Genomic DNA, 22,729 nt, shown 5'->3' with positions numbered 1-22,729 from the left:
AATGAAGTCATGGAGGACTTCAGTGCTGGTTATCAAATATGTAAATCGGTGCGTATGATCCCTGCGTCTTTGTACACAAATATGTAAATGAGTGTGAATGACGCCTACGTCTTTGTACGCGTTTGTCAGAACATGGTATCTTCCTGAAAGAACGCCAATGAATATAGATCAGTAATTCATAACAGGAGGTACTTAAGTGAGTTGCATGGGGCACAAAAACATTTAACAAATAATAATAATAAAAAAAGGCTACCTAAAGATTAACATAATCAAATCTAAGAAATAAACAACCTTTTTTTTTTCTTTTAGTAATTATTGGCTTGACATTTTTGAAGTTACTTTTTTATATAAATAAAAAAGGGTTAACACTTTTCAATAAGGTTCTATTTGTTAACATTAGTTAACTACATTACACTTCTAAAGCATTTATCAATCTAATGTTAACAAGTGTTAACAAAAAAGATTAATAAATACTGTAACAAATGTAATGCTTATTGTTAATGCTAATGCATTAATTAACACTAATGCATCTTTATTGGAAAGTGTTACCAAAAAATATTGTAGTGAGTCATTAGTGCTGTCATTAGGAAGTTTTAAGACAAAAGTGTAGTTACATTTCTGGATAACTGAAATTAAAATGAACCAATGATCTGTTAATATTTATTATATTATTTATTTTTTTCCTGTCAAAAATTTGTGTAGAATTTGCTGATGAAAACTTGCCATTACTTTGCTAAACACCTTCCAGAGCATTGTTATGTGGTGGTTAATGTGTTCTGAGTGGTTTCAGGGGTTTGTTTGATTGCTAGCCAATTTCTAAAGAGCCCACCATGGAGTTTTTAAATCACACTTTGCCTAGAAAGGTCTCTGACTACCTAAGTTTAACATTTAGGGTTAGGGGACTAGGAGGAGGAAAAAATATATATTTGCAAGACTAATAGCAATGTCGATAAATGTTGCGAATCTATTTCCAATGTTATGAAAGTCTTTCCACGGTATGTTTTTATGCAACTATAATCACTTACGTACCAGTACACATGAACCAATAACAAACATAGAGGATCTCAAAGTATACAACGAAAATTAAATCAGAGTGCTCAATCATTACATTTCAGCCACTGACAATGTGCTGCGGGATAGTAGTTATATAAAAACTAAACAAGCCAACAGCACACATAAACGAAAGCTTGAAAACATCTCAGCAGTCTCTTTAATATTTTCCTGCAGTGGTTCAAAACAAAACGGCTTTACCACTTTGCGTGCATTTCCACTTGGCAATGCTCCCTACAGGAATTCACAAGCACACATACAGTATAAGTCAGAGACACACAGTCATCGGCGCACGTCCTTGTGCCACTGCAGCGCGCTCCAGTCTGAAGCTGCATAATGCGGAAGAGTGGAAAGAGTGCAGAATACTTCAAGGCCATCCGGCAATCTCATACCAATAGACTTGCAATGTGCCAAAAGTACAGGAGGAGAGCGAGAGATGCTAAGTCGTCTCATTATATGCATCCCAGCTGAAATATTTATTAAGACATTAATATGGTTTCTTCCCGTCCATCTCTTCAGGGTGATGCGGCTCTTCTCGGACACATACCCACACTCCTTCTCGATCTCTTACTCATAAAAACACACTGCTGTATGTGCGCATGAAGATGTCAGCAGAGCCAGGCTTTTATGGATATTGACAGTGAGTTTTTTTCCATTATACACAGCAGCCTGGAGAGCAACTTCCTCCATTCACCACACCAACACTGATGAAACGCCTCAGAAACGGACGAGGTGTTGAAATCTCAGATTCACACTCGCTGATGGCTATTTCATAGATTTTTTTTTTCTCTTACTGAGCGTTCGTGTGCGTGTTAAAAAACAACTTCATCTGGGCAACACCGCAGAATTCTGTCCTCAATGAGAATTTATTAAGGAAGGATAGGTGTCAGAGTTAGTTTACGGCGATAAAAAGAGGGTAATTAAGAGAATTTGTTTACAAAGAGAGGGGAAGTGAGAGGTATGTGGGGTTTAGAGCTGACTTGATGCTAATAGTGCAGATAATTATACCTCAGTGTGCTTTGTGTGTGTGTGTGTGTGTGTGAGTGTGAAGGTACTCTCAGAAGTGTGTTGACAGCTCACACACCGCTACTGAGTCAACGACGGTAAATGACAGCATAAGGAGTGTGACGATATGTGACGTGGCCGTCAAATGGTGATAAGACAAAGCGCTAACTTTCGGGAGACAGATTTTATGTATTTCCAATTGATGCTTCCTTGTTTCATCCGGTTGCCTCATGGTTTTGCATTAGAAATTATTCATATTTTATTTTATTTAGAATGCATTATTTGAGCATGGTGCGCATAATGTGCACACAAAAAATGTGCGTTTAAGAGACTGTGCATTGTATAATCTGTAAATATTGTAACAATAAAAATAAATGAATACAATTTGACCAATCTAAGCTGTCTGTTAAAGATCGTATTCAATTTCTGTTAGCTTTCAGATCATTTGTATGCTTTGTACTCTTAAAGTCAACATGAAACATCTATTTTCTGAATGCATGTCAATGATCTTATTGCGAATTAATCATCGAAGCATTTTTAGGACTTCATCGTTTTGAAGTAAAATGTCTTCCTGTGAAAATGACATACTTGCTGACCTATACCAGGATTTTCCAATCATTAAATCCACTTAAATCCTAGCCTCCTTTTTTTTAGAGCAACGGACACATCTCAAAATCTACTGTATATAAACATGGATTTAAAAAAAGCGACTACTTATGTTTCATCAAGACTTAAAAGGTTAACCAAATTAATATTTAGCAGATTTTTGCGTTTGAAATGTACTGTTTCTCTACTGAAAAAAAAAAATGAGCAAATTTATTGATGACTCATACAGCACTGCATAGATTTTTGTCCAATCAGATGTTGTCTAAATTTTAAAATGTCCCTCCCCCTAATGGTTCATATTTGTGCCGTAATTAATGTTAAGAAAGAAAAAAAGAAAGAAAGAAGGGACAAGCTGAGTGCATCAAGGAATAAAAACTGTGCTTATCAAGCTGGGGTTTTACAAACAGAGAAAGCGAGATGAAAAATCTGGATGGTGTCCAAACTCTCCACAGCCTCCTGACCACACATGTGTGGCCCACTCACTCAGCTGCCTAAAACCCCCTCTCACCCTCGATTTCACCCCATATTCTTTTCTCTCTCTCCTACCCATCATCCTCCCTCGGCCACTCACTCGTATCGGGATGTGCTCCATCTCTCGTTCCTTCTGTGGGTTGCGATACTTCTCATAGAAGTCCTTCTTTTTCTTGCTCTCCCGCTCTTCCTTCCTCTCTCTCTTTTCAGCCGGCTCATCAGAGGCATCCGGGGACGGTTTCTTGGCTGGATCCGGAACCTTCTCCACCTCCAGAGAGTTCTCGTTGGGGTTCAGCACAATCACCCCGTAGCCCTCCTGAGAGACAAAACACATACAAACCAATAAACAAATAAACAGGCTCCACTGCTCTTTCTGATTGTACTTGAGTTGCCAAAACAAACGGGCCCTTCATAATAAAGCAAGGTGTCCGGGGAGAGTCATGTATGCCAGCGCTGTGAGTCACAGCATTGTGCGGCGTGCAGTAGAGGAGTGAACTGTTGGGAGAGGGATTAGAGCGGCTCTCCATGCGAACGGAGGTCAGTGTTGCTTTCATGTGCGCTCAAATTCAGCTTCAGCTTCGGTTAGCGCAAAATACTGCTTTTGAGGAAATCAAGCATTCCGCATTCACTGTGGAAGATTCAGGCTTACATGAGTTTTGTTATATTTTAAACTGTACGTATTATTTTATGTTTTGTTTTTTTTAAGTCAAAATTATAATATTTTGGATGCATGTCTGATTTTAATTCATCAAAAAAATTATTAAACATGACTTTAAAACTGAATATAAAAAATAAGTTTGCTGTAGTTTTTAATCATATAAAACCAAAAAACACAAGGCAAAAAGCAAAAAAATTATAAAATGATAAACAAATTAATTAAAACAATACATAACAATAACAAAGAAACACATTTAAAGCCTTTAATGCTTAATGGCATTAGTGTCTCAGTGGTCTTTTTGGAGCACAATCAGATATTATTCTGCTGCCCAGCTCTAAATAAATGCACAATACACAGCCAGAAGAAAATCAGCAAATTAAAGTTTTTCTCAGAAGGCTCAAAGTTAATTCTGATCCCTGCGTATTCTAAAAATACGACCAGTGCTTACAAATCTAGCTTCAGTGACAATAAGAAGGGGAAAATTTTTTAACTACATTTAAATAATAATTACTATTTAAAATAAATAAATAACTTTTTTAATTCAATTAAATTATTTAAAAGTAGAAGTATTTCAGTGATCTGAAAACCAAAACTGTTCTAAAAAGTAAATAGCATTTAATCACAAAACATTCATATTAAAAGGTATCTATCTAATCAACAATTCTGAAGCAATAAAACAAGCTTTCTACATATGACAAATTATTTTATTTTTTCACCAATACACAAGCGTCAAACAATTTGCAGAGCTGCAAGCAACATAGAGACAAAGGTGTCATTTTCAAAACAGCTAATTAAAAATTAAGCGTCTGTCAATAGCAAACAATTACAATTATTTCACATGATGGACTGCAGAGCAAGCATTTTCACGTCTAATCAATACAAATAAGCTCACACCAGCATTTTACTAATAAAACTAATACGAACTAAAAACACACAAGATTAGTGTGCTCATTTACAGTTTTAAATACATTTTAAAATCTGAATTTCATTTACAGTTCATTTAAAATGCATGCATATTAAACATTTAGCACAAAATCAATGCGCTCATTAAATTATAAAACTGTAGCAAATGTAATCCATTTCTGTTGAACTCTGAGTCAGCTTCTGATTAAATAAATGTCATGTTCTTTGAAATCCAGTCAGACAGCCTGTGGTGTGTACAAGTAGAGGAGGCGTTTATCTGAGTTCGTCTAAACTGACCAGACGTGGGGTTGAAATTTGTAGTTAGTTGTTCCTGTCTGGCAGGCTGGTGTCATATAAGTGATGTTACTGTGGTGTTGTGGTTAAACTGTGTGGTGAGAGAGGCTGAGTGGAGCTCGGTGTCACTGCCCACTGGTGGCAGGATTGGATAAATGGCCGAGGTGTTTGATGAAAACCAACAAACTTTTGTTTTTGTTTTGCTATAATAATGTCTTGAAAGAAGGGGTTATGGAATCATTTGCATAAATGGACTAAACTGGGCTTAGTTTTGAACTTCATGCAATACAACTGGTATCATATTTACCAGATCAATAAAACGCCTTTAAAGCAACATATTGTAATTTCAGTATTCTTCACAGTTATTAGGGAATCTAAATGGTTAATTTACACCAAAGTGGTCAAAAATTCAAATAATAGTAGTTGACAAGCAAATCAAAGTGCTTAGACAGTTTTTTTTACATTTTTCAAAAGTATAAAGCTCATAATAATAATGAAAGGGAAAAAAAAACAATCATCTAAAGTTTGAATCGGGTCTGTACATTGACTAACTCAAGTTAAATTTATTTAAAAAATATATATATTTTTTAAATTAAAAATAATTAATAATAAGTAGATGATGATGATCGTTAATGTTATTATTATTATAATAAATAAGTGGAATGTCTATAGTGAAAGAACATTGTCTCCATAATTGCAATTAAAAAAAACCCATTTCATATCAAACAATCAAAAATGATGATATTTATATATAAAAATATTAATACAACATGATAATTTGTAGTCTAATGGTTCCAGTAATTACTGACAAAAATAAAGCACTCATGACCAGGTTTCTCTGTTTTTATATTCCACATTCAAACGTCGCAATGTTGTCCTATTATCTGAAAGATACTCTCTCTCTCTCTATCTGTTACGACGCATTTGCCGTATCCCAGACTCTTCCCATGCCCTCCTGCCCTGGCAGGCACCTCCTCGAGGGGCAAGCGGCGACAGGGTCTGGCCCCTGGGCCAGCGGTCAGCGCAGGTCACCACAGCCCCTCACTGGAGCTCAGACCCCCATAACCCACCGCTGGACTGCCTCTTTAGTGCTCTTTTGTCTGGCTGTCTCAAACCGGCCGACTTCTTGCACATAACACAACAATGACTTGATCTCTCCGAGCCGTGACTGACACCGCTGTGACATTCTGGAGAATACTGCGGGTTTTATTTCTCTCTGTGTGTGTCAGTGTTGTTTTAATTATATGACAAAACAACTCACCTTTTAAGAACCCAGTTTAAGATGGGGTGAGGGAACGCATAGAGCTTGAGATTAAAGAACCGAGAGCATTTCTACGCTGCCAGACAAACACTACAAAAGATCCATCACCATGAAAACCTTCTGCCACGGCGTATTTGCACATTTACTTGCTACAAACACAAAATCAGACTGTCCGTTTTGATCCGGTTAGATGTGTAATTGATAAGTACAGCAATGATGCCGTGTCCCCCGAATCACCCCTTCTCAAATAAACTCTACTTTGGCTGAAATGAGATGTCGCTAATAATCCTACACCTCTGACGGACAGCCCAGTGTTTTATCTATTTGCTGCCCTTTGTTTGGCTTTGAAGTGAGTGTGTGTCTCTTTTTTGTCTCTTTTCGGTCTCTGATGAACTAAAGCGTGGATTGCTTTTGGCCCAGCGGTGAGAACAACACTTGACGGATACAAAGCACGCTTGATAGCAGTCAGGAGTGTACGTGTTTGTGCCTGTGTGAGATAAAAAGCGCCACATAGTATGGGCTATATGGAGTCAACGTATAACCTGGCACACCAACACGTTTTTATGTCCTACAACGAGAGCATGTTAGCGTGGTAAAAATGTGTGCGTGTGAGATCAAAGCGGAAGGTGGTGTTAAAAGCGATGCAGAGACTCTCCATTACAGCATGGCCTTGGCCTGGCCCCCTGTGTCTGCGCGTCCTGTTCTCTGATTGGCTGCCGACTGTGGAAATGCCCCCGGCTGAGGATAGGAGCCAATCGGACAGTAAGAGGCATCAAGGACGCCGCATGATGATTGGCGGAGGGAACAGATGATCTGAGGAGGGTCGGCACATATTTACACACACACAAAAAAACTCAAACAGAGATGCGAATTGAAAAAAAAGATTTGATTATAAAAACTAAAAAATTACACCCTTAAGCATACCGAGCAAATGTAATAACAATAATAACATTTGCATAACCCTTACGAATACAGAATCGCAGCAACACACGAGACAAACCGACTGACCTCCCTCCCACATACTGCGGTGAGCGGCACTAGCACGGGTCCGTATTACAGTCTTTCATTACAGGTCGGTGTGGTGTGCCCCCTCTAGGTGAATGTAAATCCAGGATACAGTATTATAAACCCGAGCCCTGTGAGGCTGAGATTGAGGCCTGCCTTTCAAGGCCACCTCTACTCCCCGCCCCACAGTTCTGGATGACCTTGTCTGTCAGCGGCGCTACATGGGCTTCTTTTCTACCGTGCAAGAGGCCATTATCCTTTTCTGCGAGATACCACACACAAACCTCCTCTCTTTTTGTCTCTCTGTGAGATTAAGACAGCCCCCCCCCCCCACCCCCAGTTCTTTTTGCTCCTCTATACAAATATACCCGGTCCTGATTGGATGAGACGACACACGCACACACTCAGCGCTAGAGCTGGGCAGAAAGCTGGTATATACCGTACACTGTCAGTGGCTTGAGATTTTGCTGTACTGTTTATACAGCAGCACACATTTGCACAGCAAAGACAATCTTTACATTATTTGATTACAAAATGGGACGTGCCCCAAACAAGTTGAGCTGTCGAAGAACTTGTATAGGGGTGTTGTGTGACTTAACCAAAGCATTCAGTCATTTACTATTGCCAACCAATTATGCATTAGTCATATTAATACAGAAGCTGATGTTTAATCACAAGATATGCATATATTGGCACTGTGACTTCCGATAAGAATTAAGTATTTAAAAAAAAAAAAAAAAATCTTATTTGGGAAGCAATTGTATTAAATTTCCAGCAATGCAAAAAAGTTGATCATTTTTAAATGTGATATTTAATTATATATATATATATATATATATATATATATATATATATATATATATATATACACACACACACACACTCACACATTTATATCATGAAATAACAATGTACAGTATGAAAAAAATGGATATCCATTTTTATATTTGCTAAACTGTTAGTTATTAATGGGAAATTTAATGTAAAAACTGTGGGAACTAAAAATCCATTAATGGTAAATAATTCCATAAATAATTAAGAATGAGAATTAAAATGAGAATAAAATCCCATCACCAAGATCTGGTGCATTCCATTTCTTAATATCAGTCATATAGTTTTATGGCTAGCTTTTTAACTTATTTCAGATTTGTTAAATTTTACTAATATATTTTGGCTTAAGCACCTCTAGTTTTAAACACAAAGAGGAAATAATCAAATAAAATAAAGAATTGTTCATGCGTTCAATTTAATTCACATATTATATAAAATGACTCATGTGAATACCTCCCCATCGCTACACAGCAGGAATAAGGAAAGACCTACAGTACGTCTTCATGTGTTACATTATTTGGATGGACTTTCAGGGCCTTGTAAATGTCCATTTAATGACTGAGAAGCATAAGATCTTAGGTGATTTTAAATCTCCATCCGAATCTTCCATACAGTAAATTACTGCATGTGGAAGTGGGGAAGAGGAAAGACATAAGCCAGGCTTTGAGCGGCACAGCTGACTGAGACGCATGGCTGTGATTAAGCTGTCCCGCTGTTTACAACACTGTAGTTACAGCTCGGGGCTTTGGCTTTATCAAAGAGATGTTGGGAAACCTCGCTCATGATCGAAGACACACCCGCACACACATATCCAAACACACACATCTGCTTTCAGTGAGCTGTGCAACCCCTTGAGGGCAAGAGAGACAGGGAAAGAAAGAGGGGAAAGAGAGAGAGACTAAACGAAAACAGTGAGTGAGGGAGAGAGAGAAAGATGGCAAGCAGGGGTGGTGTAGCATTAATCATGGTGCAGGTGGAATTTGTCAGAGCTATCGATTGTGTAAGTAAATGTTACAGAAATCATTTGTCAACTTTTTACAGGAGGGCAACGTGTCAATTGCTCAGAAGGAAGTGACTTTGGCAGAAGGGAAACACGTTTAGAAACAATGCTGACCTACAAACAAACTAAATACTAAATGCAACACCTACAATACTGACATCCAACAGTTTAACAGTAATATTGGACATAAACGAACACATTAAAAATAAAGTATTCAAAACAGGTAAGTTCATATAGGGTATTTGGAGGAAAGTTGAATTGAACTGATCCATCAGCCACAGAAACAAGAATGAGATGCATTCTAACATAACTGTGGTGTTAAACTCCTCTAGGAAGGGCTCGTTTAAAATATTGCACATATATAGGCCTGTTCAGATTACTTGTTAAAGTGCAATGAAATACCTTATATCTGCATACGATGTACATCTGTTTGTGGATGAAGCCTCATTCACCGGCTACAGGCTCTAATCCTCATTTGCGAGCGCGCATGCTGTGTGTGTGTGTGTGTGTGTGAAATGCGTTGCTGAAGTGAAATGGCTGGGCAGTTTGATAACCGAATTATAATAGGCTGCCCCAAAAAATATATATTGTTATAATTTAATACATTTATTGGAGAATGAGCCTAATATCATCTTGACTATCGACAGAGACATCTGCTATCGTTGATATCTCCTACTATCATTGATACATGATACTATTGTCTATCGGCACAACCCTAACACACAGACAAGCCATGGGTTACAGCAGGGGTGGGATGTTGATATGTCCTGGTTTGGGATGTGTCATAACGCGTATCAACCAATGAGAGCATTTGGGGAGGCCCTAGACTGCAGCAGCACCCACATGAATGCTCCTGATAAAAATTATGTAGGCCAAGCATCAGCATTCCCAAAACCACTGTCCACTGTTATTTTTTAACAGAAAAGAATGCAACATGACTCATGACTTCATAAGTGGGAAGTAGGAAGTTTCCGGTAGCACATGAGTGCTATGCACAGTAGACTGCTCCATTTTGTTAACTTTGTAGCTTATTATTTTGAGTTGTTTGGGACACGGTAACACACGGCCCTCTCTCACAATATATTGCTTTACACATCTGCTACTCTTGCTGCTCAAAGTGTTCACGCAATCATGCTGCACGCATCATAAGCTGCACGCTCTGGCGTGGTTAGCGCTCACACACACTGATCTATAACTGAACCGCGCTCTGGCCCACCTCTTCCAACCGAGCCAGGGACGACTAAATGACCACGCCCGAGAATGGCAAGGAACGATTATACTAGTCAAACAAACCGGGCTTTGGGGGTCAAATGCATGCTGGCACGGTTCAGAGTGAATACATCCTTATTCTCCCACATACCACACACACACACATGAGTCTCTACCCGCCCGCACACGCCAATCAAGTGTTGTCCCTAGCCACACTCCACTGTGTTAGGTCCCGGGATCTCTAAGGTGCCTGTTATAATGTTATGATGAAGGCTCTGGATTCTAACAAACTATTAAATATTTCTAATAAAAACATTATTGTCCTGGCAGTGACAAATAGCTTGTTTTATATTTAATTTGATTACATTAATGTTATAAGTTGAGATTTACAAGAAATATTTTAACTGTTACTGTGTAAAGTGAAAGTGTTATGATATGTGGCCAAGTATGATGACCCATACTCAGAATTTGTGTTCTGCATTTAACCCATCCAAAGTTCACACACACAGCAGTGAACACCCCCACACACTCACACACACACACTCACACACACACACACTGTGAACAGACACCCGGAGCACAGGGCAGCCATTTATGCTGCGACACATGGGGAGCATTTGGGGGTTCGGTGCCTTGCTCAAGGGCACCTACCGAGACTTGAACCCACAACCTTAGGGTTAGGAGTCAAACTGGAATACTGTAAGGAAGACTGCTGAAAAAAAGCACCTTATTGTTTATTGTTATTAAATGTTTGAAAAAACTTATTGCACTTTTGTTCATATATCACTACTTTTAAATGAAAAAACTTGCACAACAAACTACTTTTGAATCCAGTATCAAAGTTTGTGCAAAATATGATTAATCATGATAAAACATTTACTCATTGCCCAGCACTATATATAAACACACATACACACACACACACACACCGGATCAAAACCTTTCACAGTTGTCCTAAAACCTACTTACTATAAAGCTACTATTAATCTCTAAATAAAATACAATACAAATATTTTTATGAACAAATACATAAATAAAATTAATACATACATACATACATAATCATGGATTAAGTTAAGCTCCTGTTTTCATTTGTTTGACTACACTTTATGACTTTTAAATAAATCTTTAAAGTAAAATGGGTTATAAATTGCATTCTTACTATAAAATATAAAAATACATCTGGAACACAAATTATTATATATGCATGCATTTATTTATATTTATATTTATATATCCAAATAAAAACATAAAATGGTAACTTTAGAACAGGGAACACATATTCATTATTAAGATTTTTCCCTCAAACTACTAATTTGTTGCCTATCAATAATTATAAGTTAGTTGTTAAGTCTAAGTATGGTGTAAGATGTAAAATATGGTTATGCAAAATAAGGCATTAATATTTGTTTTATAAATATTAATAAATGGCCAGTATGCATGTAACTCAAAGTGTTGCCAAATTAATGCATACATGCATGATACCATCCGTTGGATCCAGTTCAACATGTAGCAGGTGTGGCACTCCTGAGGTCCAGAGGTGTGTTTATTGTGTGGGGGTGGAGGAATATGAATAATTGAGCGATACATTGGACATGCCTTTAGCTTCATGATTTATATTTCTACTGTATATTGTTTCCCCCCTGCACAGACGTACATTTTTAATGAGGGAGATGGGTGGTATAGATCAGTGATAGCTGCCCCATGATATCTCAGACTCTTCCATATATAAATTACCATACTCTGAAAAGGAGGAGACAGTGTGACTCTATTCCATAAGGGTGAGTTGGAAAGGGTGTTTGCTTTGACAGGTATGACAGGTACTGTGATTAGTGGTTTATTTCAAGGCTGCCAACATATGCACAGATGTGCGACAGCAATATTAAACGTGCATACATTAAAAGTCACACAGCATAAAAGCTGTAGATTTTGGTTTGAATGTAGAAACTTGTTGAGGCTATTTTTTCAGTTCAGCCTTTAAAAACAAAGACCAAATAAAAAAAAAAAGACACACACACACAAAAAAATGCAATGCAAAATAAAATAAAATAAAATAAAATAAAATATTGTTTTTAAAGTAATAAATTACAGTAAAAAAGGTAAAAATAAAACAAGTACAATTTAGTTTTGTAGATGTATAATCAGGATCTTAAGAGACACTGTCCTGTTTACAGTCAGAATAAACACGCTCATAATCAAACTCCATTGGTCCAAACTAACTTGATTTCTATGCTGATTTAAACTATGTCCAACACTGCAGGCCACATTGAGGCCATAAAAAGAGCATTAGCGCTAGACATTTAGCGACTGACCAGAGGCTAAAGGCCTCTTGAGTGGAACAGCGTTCTCAAACTTCATATTCCTGTGTAATCTATCTCTGACTGAGTATGAATAATGAGTGTCCTACAGGGTATTAATCTTACTGACCACCACTGACTGTGGCCACCCTCTGAGGTCAAGGGTTAAAGTGGAATCCCTTGACCTCTACTTTGTTATTGTGGCCCTGGAGAAGGAGAGCTAAAATACGTACTGGTGGTCTCCAAGGTGACACTGATCATTGGATTAAATGAGAATATATTACAGTGAAATATTACTTCCCATGTGAAGTTGAAGGATTTCACCTTTAAACGAGAAGGATTTCCATATCTATGTATTATCATCGAAAGGAAATGCTAGTTCCAAAAACTAGCTGAGCTCCCTACAGAGGCTGCGTTTTAAAGCACCATAGATTCTCCTACACAAAAGCTGTACCAAAAACCATGCTGCATTATATGAAAGTCAACTTTTAAGGCAGCCGTCTATGTATTCTTTGCAATGAAGGAAATCTCTGAATGTATTGCAAGTAATTGTGTACGAAGCAGGGGTATACAGTACTTGCACTTCAATTAATAGCAGAAAATATTATATATATCTCCAAACTTTTGGACAATAATGTTCATACTGGGTAAAATAATGTGTATTTTATTATTTGTATATATATATAATGAACATTATTGTCCAAAAGTTTGGAGTCAGTAAGATATTTATTTTCTTATAGTTTGTAAGAAATAAATTGTCTTATTCTTACCAAGTCTAGGGTATTTGCAAATGAACAGTTATTATGAACATATTACTGCAAGTTTTAATAACTACAGTTTTTTTATTCAAATATATTTTAAATTATAATTTATTCTTTACTTGGAAAACATGGATTTTCAGTAGCCATTACTCCAGTCTTCAGCGTTGCATGATCCTTAAAAATCATTGTAAAATGCAGATTTGGTGCTTAAATATTCCTTCTTATAATGTTGAAAACATTTGTACTGCTTAGAATTTTAAGAAGTTTTTTTTTTTCCTCTCTCCCTAAGATTGTTTGATGAATAAAAAACCCAAAAAAATAATTATTTGAAATAGAAATCTTTTTGTAATATTCTAAAGGTCTTGATTGTCACTTTTGGTCAATTTAATGCATCCTTGCAAAAGTATTAAATTATATATAAATAAACAAAATAAACTTTCAATCTATTTTAATTAGACTACAGCACTGATAGCTTAGCCACATGCTAACAACAAACTCTCCCTTGCGTTCCACATGTGAAACACTATTTGTGTTGCATGTGGTGTTGTTGTCTAAAAAGAGCACTCCAAATCTCCTACTTTCATTTTAGTTAGGATACCTTAAAATATCCTAGGGATAGGATATCTTAAAAGTCAACAGCCTATGTAGAAAACTATGCCGATCAATAGGTTTTGGAGCAAAGCATTTCAAACAAACTTTTGGCTGTATAATAAATACAAATACACTTCACAACATGAGCAGTGAGCACACCCCCTTTCCCATAAACATGAATCCAACGATGGCACAAAAGATAAAAAATATAATTAAAAAAAACCTCAAGAAACTTTTTGAACTTCACCTGTTGGCTTTTTTGTTTTTTACATATTGCTTACTCATAAATCATAACACTAGGTAATTAATCAAACTGTCAAAAAGAGGACAGAGTAGAACATGTGGAGGTCGAAGGTCATCGCCAGACCAACGGAGGTCAGGGTCACACCACATTCCTCATTATCAAGTTGGGATGAGAGAGGGCCGGAGCAAACAAAAGCTAAGCAGATGGAGAAGGACGAAGGGCGAGAAAAGAAGCAAAAAAAAAAAAAGAGGGAGAAGAAAGGGGGGAAATGACAAAGAAAAGTGAAAGAAGCTGTCAGCTGCCTGCAAATGAAGATGGGGAACTGATTCTGAAAGGGAAGGCTGCAGGGAGAGAGAGAGAGAAAGAGAGAAACAAGACAGAGAGAAAAAGAATGAGAAAGGGAAAAAAAAGAAAACTACAAGATGTTTCTGCCATATAGACACAAAATAGGGTGGAGAGTGGAGGATTGCCAGCGGTCTCAGAAGCCCCCCATCACACACACGCAGCTGACAGAGACGTGAGGAATCAGTAGTGGCAGATATGATTGTTATCTGCTTGTCTCTGGTCTTCTGAGAGAAAGGATAAAGCAAAGCGATACCTTTCTCTCCAGACGGCAGATCAAGCCTCTAAAGACAGTTAGCAGGTTCAAAAACACAGAGGTCAGTCTTGTTCAATATACAAACCCTACTGCTGCAGATAAGATGAGTGCTCATGATAGCACCAACAAAGAGTGAAAAAAAGATGTAAGGGAACATAGAGATGACATTTTGCGGTGACGGCTGTCTACATTTCAGAATGAAATAGTGTATTATATGAATAAAAGTACAGGGTCTTTATAAAGGTAAAACATTAGAAGGTACATCAGGCCTAAATCAGATTCTCATCAAAGGGTCTAGTGAGCAGCGGGATGTGTAATTACACAAACATCTCCAATTTTTTCATTGCTAAGCTTCACTGGGAGGCAAAGTAGTACTTAATAGTGTACTTTTAGGGAGAGCGAGAGAAAAAAATCCTATCAACATTTACTTAGCATTATGTCATTTCAAACCATTATGACTTCATTTCTGCTGTAGAAAACAAGTAGAACTGTTGAATATTGTGCTGGTAGCTAGAATGAATGGTGACTAGATTTCAAGCTTCAAAAATGAAGCAAAGGCAGCATAAGGTATCATAAAAATGGTACAAAAACTCATATGATACTTATGACATCATAAGATACTTTTTTTGGTTTCACTTTCATTAAATGTAAAAGAGTGACCAGGATATAATTAAAAAAAATCAGTTTTGTGTTCTCCAGAAGGAAGTCACTGAGGATCAGTGAAGTTATTTTTGTTGCAAATTGTGCACTGAATTTACCAGTAAATATGATAAAATGCAAAAACCATTTACCTTGTAAAAAAAAAAAAAAAAAGATTGTGATTTTAACTGTAAAATGTTGTAAGAGCAGGAAGAAAACGAAAAAAAAAAAAAAACCCTAATAGGTTAACAGTAAGTTCCTGTAATACTAAATATGAGGGAAAAGCTGTAACCAGACAGTTACATTAATTTTACAGTAAAACGCTGTTAACCAAATAAATGTATAATTTAGTCAAAATCTATAAACTGATATTCCCAGAATTATTTGCAATATACTCCACATTTGAAAGTATTTTGTTTAAATAATGTTTCTTAACAGTTTTGTTATCACTTACGTACATTAGGGATTTATGATACATCTTCAGTTGTTTAATGAATGCTTATTGCATTATTGAAGTGTTGTGTGCTATCATGATGGTGTTTTATCTTCGCATGACTGACACCTTTTATATATTAAGTATATACTTCAGCTTGTGGAAAAACTACTGCTTGAATTTTGATCAAGCAAAGTTCCTTGATTATTACACCAGAATGAGAGTATAGTTCCTAGACATATCAGCCTAGAAAATCGCAACTTTTCATTTTCCATCAGTCTCAGTACATGATGTAACTACAGAAGAGTCACATTTAATAAATCATCTTTGGTCATTTTTGAGCAAGATGCTAACTGTCCAATCAGTTTCAATTATCTATGCTAAGCTAAGATAAAAGTGCTACCTCCAGATCTGGAGATTGAGTGATCTTGAGTGTTCGAAATAACTTGATCCGATAATCACCATACAAGGCAGAAATATTTAGAAGCGATGCAAAAGACTATGCACACTAGACATTAACGTTACCCTAGTAAACATGATAAATGTGACAGCTTGAAGAAATCAGACGTCAGCTTCTTATTCTCTATCACAATCGTTTATTTATTTAGTAACAGATTGTATCTGTCATAAGTCTCGTCTCAAGAGTTTAGCCTATGTCATAAAAATATAATAATGTTTTTTGTTCGGGAGCTTTTATAAAAATTCTTTCATTCTTTCTAAATGTGATGTGTATAGGCTACTGTGACTACAAATAAAAAGAAACAGACTTGATTGAATAAGCAGGCTATGTTGATAACGCTATATTTCTGTGTGAATTATTTTCAATCCTGATAAATTAATTCATTATAATCAATACATGACTTACTATTGTAAAACATTGATGCTTTTGGATTTAACAAAATATTAACTTAAATATTTAAAGAATGCAAACAAATGGCCACTTTTATCATGTTCGTTTTGTGATCACACCATTGACTTATTTCTTATTAGCTTTCTAATAACTTCCCTTTGTTGGTGAAATGATGTGGTTGCATGACGTTGTTCCCAAGAGGTGTGCAAAGGGCAGGTTTTAGTGAAGCACAGTGGAGCTTCTGGCACGACGGTGGAAACGCAGAGCTATTTTGGCCTCAGTGCTACAAATCCAAGGCTATTAGCCCTACCTGGCCCGTTTAAAGCACTGGCTTGCACTGGCCCGACAGTGTAAAATTGGGACCATCAATTGTCTGATTAACAGCTTATCTTCTTTTGTTCAACATAAAGAAATTAATACAAGTTTGGAATGACATGATGGTGAGTAAATGTTGACTGAATTAAAATTTTTGGGTGAACTATCCCTTTTATGAGATTTCATGAGTGAAAGACTCTTATAACAGCCAGTATACCAAGATAAAGTGTATTGGAGCGAAGCATTCTGCTGGTCAAGTGACCAACATGGCCACCCCATGAGCCAATCGCTCAACCCAAAATAAACGGCTTTAGGCTGCTGATACAACTGCAGATTTATGTTTTTGTCCTTTCGACATATAATTTGCTACTTATATTAGCCTAGCCACAATAAAGTGTCCTAGGTTCGTCCTGTCTACTTGTCTATCAAAACTAACAGCAGATAGCCACTCTGTAAATCTTTAAACCAGTTAACTTCACACAAACCCACTCTACTTACACAACAAACATTCATTACACTGACATCAGTATAAACACAGAAGGACAAGAATGGCTACCTGGCAAAATGATGCAGGGAACGTAAGCTAGTGGAAGGGAAAAAAAAATTATCAGCAAAACAATTTAAAAAGTGCATATGCTACGCACATCCTGATATTACCATCGAATCCCACTCCACCACACGAAAGCTGAATTCTCAGCCGGTTCTCTATCAAAACATCACTCCTGAACGAGACATGGACCACTGCGCAAAATTAGCTGTCACCCTTTCCTCAAAATCTTTGTTAATCTCGTTTCCAGTGTTTGTGGATTTATCAGCACATGCATCAATGTCAGCTCCTTGGTTACTGAGGCGCACTACACGGGAGAAGATATAATTAAAACTGTTTGGGTGCCGAGCGAGGGGAGGGGTGAGGGTGGGCGGGCGGCAATGCAACATTGACGTCTTGTTTGCTTCGTCTTCGTCTCTTACCCCCTGAGAGTCGCGCACGCATACAGCGGATGATAACAAATACACCAGTAGGAAGAATTCGCTAGCTCTGACATCTCAGGTCAGCGAGTGGCAGCACTTTAATGATGGAAGTTTGGCCAAGAGTCCATCCTGTGCTTTGGTATACCCCTTAAATATCTATATAAAAACAAAATTCTAGTACAGCCATCAAACTGACCATGAAATATCTCATTATTGTGCTAGAAAAAAGGCACAGAAAAATAAATAAACGAACAAAAATATTGAACATACCGAAGACCATAGCTTCGAAACAATAATAGTTCCGTAGTATCTGTGGCATTCACAAAGCGGTCTGCAGCTACTTAAACTCTGTGCTTCCCTCCCAGCCTCCACTAACCAAAAATTGTGTCTTTTCTTTCTATTTCTAGTACCTGCCAAAGAGTGCACACATTAACAATTCAAAACCCCCAGTCTTCAGTTTCTGCCGTTGGGACCAGGAGCCTGAAATGTCCCAGAGAGTCCTCCCTGAATGTGGCCACAGCAGCACACAGACCTAGTGGCTCGATGACATCTTGCCAGACAGTATACATGATCACAAGAGACAGACACTGAAAAATAGACTCGTATGTAAAATACATTCAGCTGTGGATGGGGGGAGAAAAAGTTCAGCATACACCGAGACAAGCTCCCCAGAGTCGAACGTGAGTGTTTGCGAGAGAGAACTTGTTTTTACAGTAAGTCACACTTACACTCATACAATAACATTCAAAGAAACTCGGCCTGCTTATGTTGCATATGTAGTAAAAAAAGATAAATAAATAATATTCCAAGGTTGTGTATTACTCCTCATATTTGCTAAAAGATGTTGTTGACTGGCACAGGAAATCATGTGAATGTTTTCTAAAAATTTATCATAATAAATGTGTCATTTTCAATCATTAAACTCAATTGAAAAAAAACTAAATTGCTGTCTAACAAGGTTAAGCTGTGGGTTTTAAGGACAGAAATTCTTTAAAATAAATAAACAAACAAACAAAAAATACAAAAGTTGAAAAAAAAAATACAAGGACTTAGTAAGTTCCTTGATGTTTTTAAATTATTTTTTTATTACATTTATAAAGAGGGAAGGCCAAAAGAGAGAAAAAGAGAAATCCTTGCAAATTTCACCTTTCAACAACCATAAACTAGAAAGATTTAAAGAGGCAGAATTTTTAAGGAATTTTCTATTTAAAATCATACTAGAGATCACAGAAGTCCCTCAAACTCACTCATTTACAGCAACGCACTTACCAGTGGAATGTGAAAGTTGGACTACTTTTCTAGGTGGGTGGACTTGAGACTTTTACCAACTAATTCCTCTTCCATCATATCTGTCCATGGTGTCGTTGTGTGGATATCGTTAAAAGACTCTTAACTTAAATCATGCCAGTCTCGTGCTAACACATTTGTACCCATCGCCATTCCATTTACCCCCCATTTCAGACAAGTGAAAATCATTTTCTGTGGTAATCGCAAAATTCCTTTAAGTGTTCACCTTCAACAAAGAGAAGCATCAGCCTCTGTGACGCTAAGCTGGTAAGTGAGTTAACAACGTGCACTTGAGGCATCTTTTTCATCTTCAACATTCCTCTTCCTCTTTCAGATCTGAACGCACAGACTCCTCTCTCTCAGTACAGCCAATAATCAATGCCATTTCAGGTCAACCCTCCGCCGAGCCTCTGACCAGACCTCTCGCTTTCATTCCATGCCGGCTGGGTACGGGAAGGCTCATTAAAAGTTCAGAGTGGCTTACTTGCTGAAGCATTCATCAGCTCTAAATAAACAAGCTCTTTGGAGGGCAGGACAGCTTCTTTGGCTGCAGCGGCTAGACTCTGCAGAGCTTTAATTAAATTGGCATGCCAGGCATCGGCAGAGCGGGAGGGCATGCAGAGGCCATCGTGCGAGGGCAGGCGTTGCGATCTTTGGCCAGTCGAGGCCCTAAGATCTCACATTCCCCGACAGAGACCCCAGGAATCTCTCTTTTCCTTTCTCCGTCCATCTCTCAGTGATGAAGGAGGACAGAGCTTTAAGTGTACGTCGCCGGTGTGGCGGGTCACTTATTCCCCTCTTCATTAGTGAGAAAATGGACTCTCGTAAACGCTTGTTAAAATCCCTACCTACACTCCCTCGGTTAATGCCGGCCATCCATTTGTGTCCATTTTAGCCGCCTGACAATGCTTTACGGGAAGATTAATTGTCCTGTGTCAGGTGACGGCCAACCCTGTCTCTCTCTCATTTCCTTTCTTCTCATCCACAGATGCAATAATGGAGCCAGTCTTTGTCGTAGCAGTGTGATTAGCACCCAAGAAAGAAAAAATATATATAAAAAGGAGGACGAAAGAATAGGCGAAAAGAAGAGAGGGACAATAGGAAAAAAGAAACACTGCCATTCACAACTTTACACAAACGTAGATTGGGACCTGTGAATCCGAAACACTTGATGACATGAAGTGGGGTTTTTAATTAATGAGGGGGGAGAGAGAATGTAATAAATGGCTTATTAATATCGGCCATTTCTTTCTTTATTTTTCTCAAACGACACATTATTTCCCCATTTGTCGAGATGGATGGGGGGAGCGGCGGATCCTGGGTGCGTTCTGTCATCTCAGGCCCTCCAGCCATCCCTCTTGCTTATAGAAGTGACAATGTAAAGTGCCCGTCTCACTCCCTGAGCCGAAGATAATGGCTGCTCATTACCTGGCCATTCCCAGACACGGCCGCGATCCGAAGCGATGAAACGCAAGCCTTGCACAGCCTCTCAGAAGCAGGGGAGTTGCCCATGAGAGTTTGATTGAGGACAAAATACCCCTCTTTTATTCTTGTCTATTTCTCCACTCTTTCTTTCCCAGCCTGATTACTCAGAGGGAAGCCCGACTCGCAGGCAATCCCCTTTTCCAGCACGTCCCCCCGCCACCCCCGAACAAAAAGAAAAAACGAGCGAGAGGGCCACTGAAGGAGGAAGGAGGGGGGCCACTGGGTGACTGGGTGCTGTCTCATTAAAAGCCGGCGATTGTCTAATTGTCTCAAGCGGACCTCCGAGAGACTAGTATATTATACTCATCGCAATTAAACAAACAAAAGAGTTTAACCGCCCAGGCACTGGGGCCTAGGCAAAGATACGAAAGAGAAGAAGAAGGTATTCCGGCATGGCTGCGAAACGAGGGGAGGGGCCCAATCGGGTCTTGGGACGGGAGGGGGATGTGGCCCCGATTGGCCAGATGTCTCAAGGATATGGCTACAAGGAGCGGCCGGCCTGCAAAGAATGGGTCGGGGGGGTGGTTCTCGCTCGGGCCGCAAGCATGTGCTCATTTGCGGCGCACCTTTGTGTCGGACCTGTCTGTTTACAGCTCAGGCATGGGCCTAAACACTCCCAGCCTCCATTCACACCACTCGCCTTTCAGCCCTCACAGAAGCAGCCCCTTAAACCCACTTCACTACCATTTTCCCTCTCTCTCCCATCTCCTTTTTGTACTCTCTTCCATTACATCAAACGCAGGAACAAAGGGCGCAGAACAGAAACCTCGTCTGCAGAATAGACCCATCACAAATATTAATTTGAAAAGGTGTTGAAGTGCAGAATCTACTTTTATGCACAAGGACAACTTGGGATCTCTTTTTTCCCTCGTTCCCCCCACCCTCCCGCTCTCTTCTTCAGTGGGGGGATTCTTTATGAGCTGCAATGAGCTTGGTTTTCAGCTGCGAAAGAAGAGGCAAAGAGGCTGGGAGTGCAATTATCCATCAGCAAAGGCTTCGGATTCAGACGGGCTAAAGACTCCACACTGGCCATTATGAGAGAGGGAGCTGTGAAGCTGCATTCACTCCTGCACATCTATTAAAGTGCAGAGGACAGACACACTCGCACACACACCGTCCCACTTACAAACTCACTACTGGACATGCTACCATTTGACAAAAAGCAAAAAAAACAAATGACAACAATTTTATTGTATAACCAAATATAATTTTTTTTTCCATCAGAAATGTCTAAACCACCCTATTACAACAAGATAAATTTACCCGAGAAGTGAAGATGTGTAAAATAACACTTGCTTTCAGATCATGTATCACGAATTAACTTTTTTTACTCAACTGTAGTTGAGTAAAATATAATTAGATTCAATTTATTAACATTACAAACAAGTTTTATATATGATTACTAAATCTAATAAATGCTCTAGAGGTATTGCTCTCTTACTTCATGATACTTAATTGTAAACATTACCATAAACATTAGGCCCAAAGTGTTCCTTTTTTATAGTGTAAACCTTAAAGATTTGTTAGATTTTATAGTTATAAATATGTGAAAAGTCCACACTGGATATCAAGACTTGAAATAAATAACTAACTTTACTGAAAAACTTAGAAAGCAAGTAAAGAATGAGGTACTTTTAGGTTAGTTTTGTAGTGCTCTTGTATTCCTTTTTGCTTGAAAAGCTTGATAGCTAGTCACCAAAAACTTAGAAATGAGTGACCAGCAAAGTATTAAAACCTTTCCTTTGGAATGACATGACAGTGAGTAAATGATGACATTTTTTCTTTTCTTTTTTTTTTTACGTGAACTATTCCTTAAAGAATGAGAAATATCAATTTACACTCGTGCAATATTTATTCAGGTGCAGTGGATGATAATGCAAAAGGGAATTTAAAGCCATTGGATTAGGTAATTAAACCCACCCCAACGTCTTTGTGTAAGATGTTGTTTTTCGATCGGTTGATTGTCT

General features: G+C 38.1%; 1 protein-coding gene across 2 annotated transcripts in view; it reads right to left on the bottom strand.

The window, feature by feature from the left end:
• fam172a (family with sequence similarity 172 member A) overlaps positions 1–22,729 on the bottom strand; it is a 163,449-nt gene that overhangs the window by 91,567 nt on the left and 49,153 nt on the right. For both annotated transcript variants that reach the window (XM_052555756.1, XM_052555757.1), the window contains exon 7: positions 3,233–3,448. In XM_052555756.1, the coding sequence (XP_052411716.1) occupies positions 3,233–3,448 (216 nt within the window). The remainder of the gene's footprint in view (positions 1–3,232; positions 3,449–22,729) is intronic.

This window comes from Carassius gibelio, chromosome B5 (assembly GCF_023724105.1).
Source record: "Carassius gibelio isolate Cgi1373 ecotype wild population from Czech Republic chromosome B5, carGib1.2-hapl.c, whole genome shotgun sequence".
Lineage (NCBI taxonomy): Eukaryota > Metazoa > Chordata > Actinopteri > Cypriniformes > Cyprinidae > Carassius > Carassius gibelio.
The sequence above is the reverse complement of the archived record's forward strand: the minus strand, read 5'-3'. Positions and strand labels throughout refer to the sequence as shown.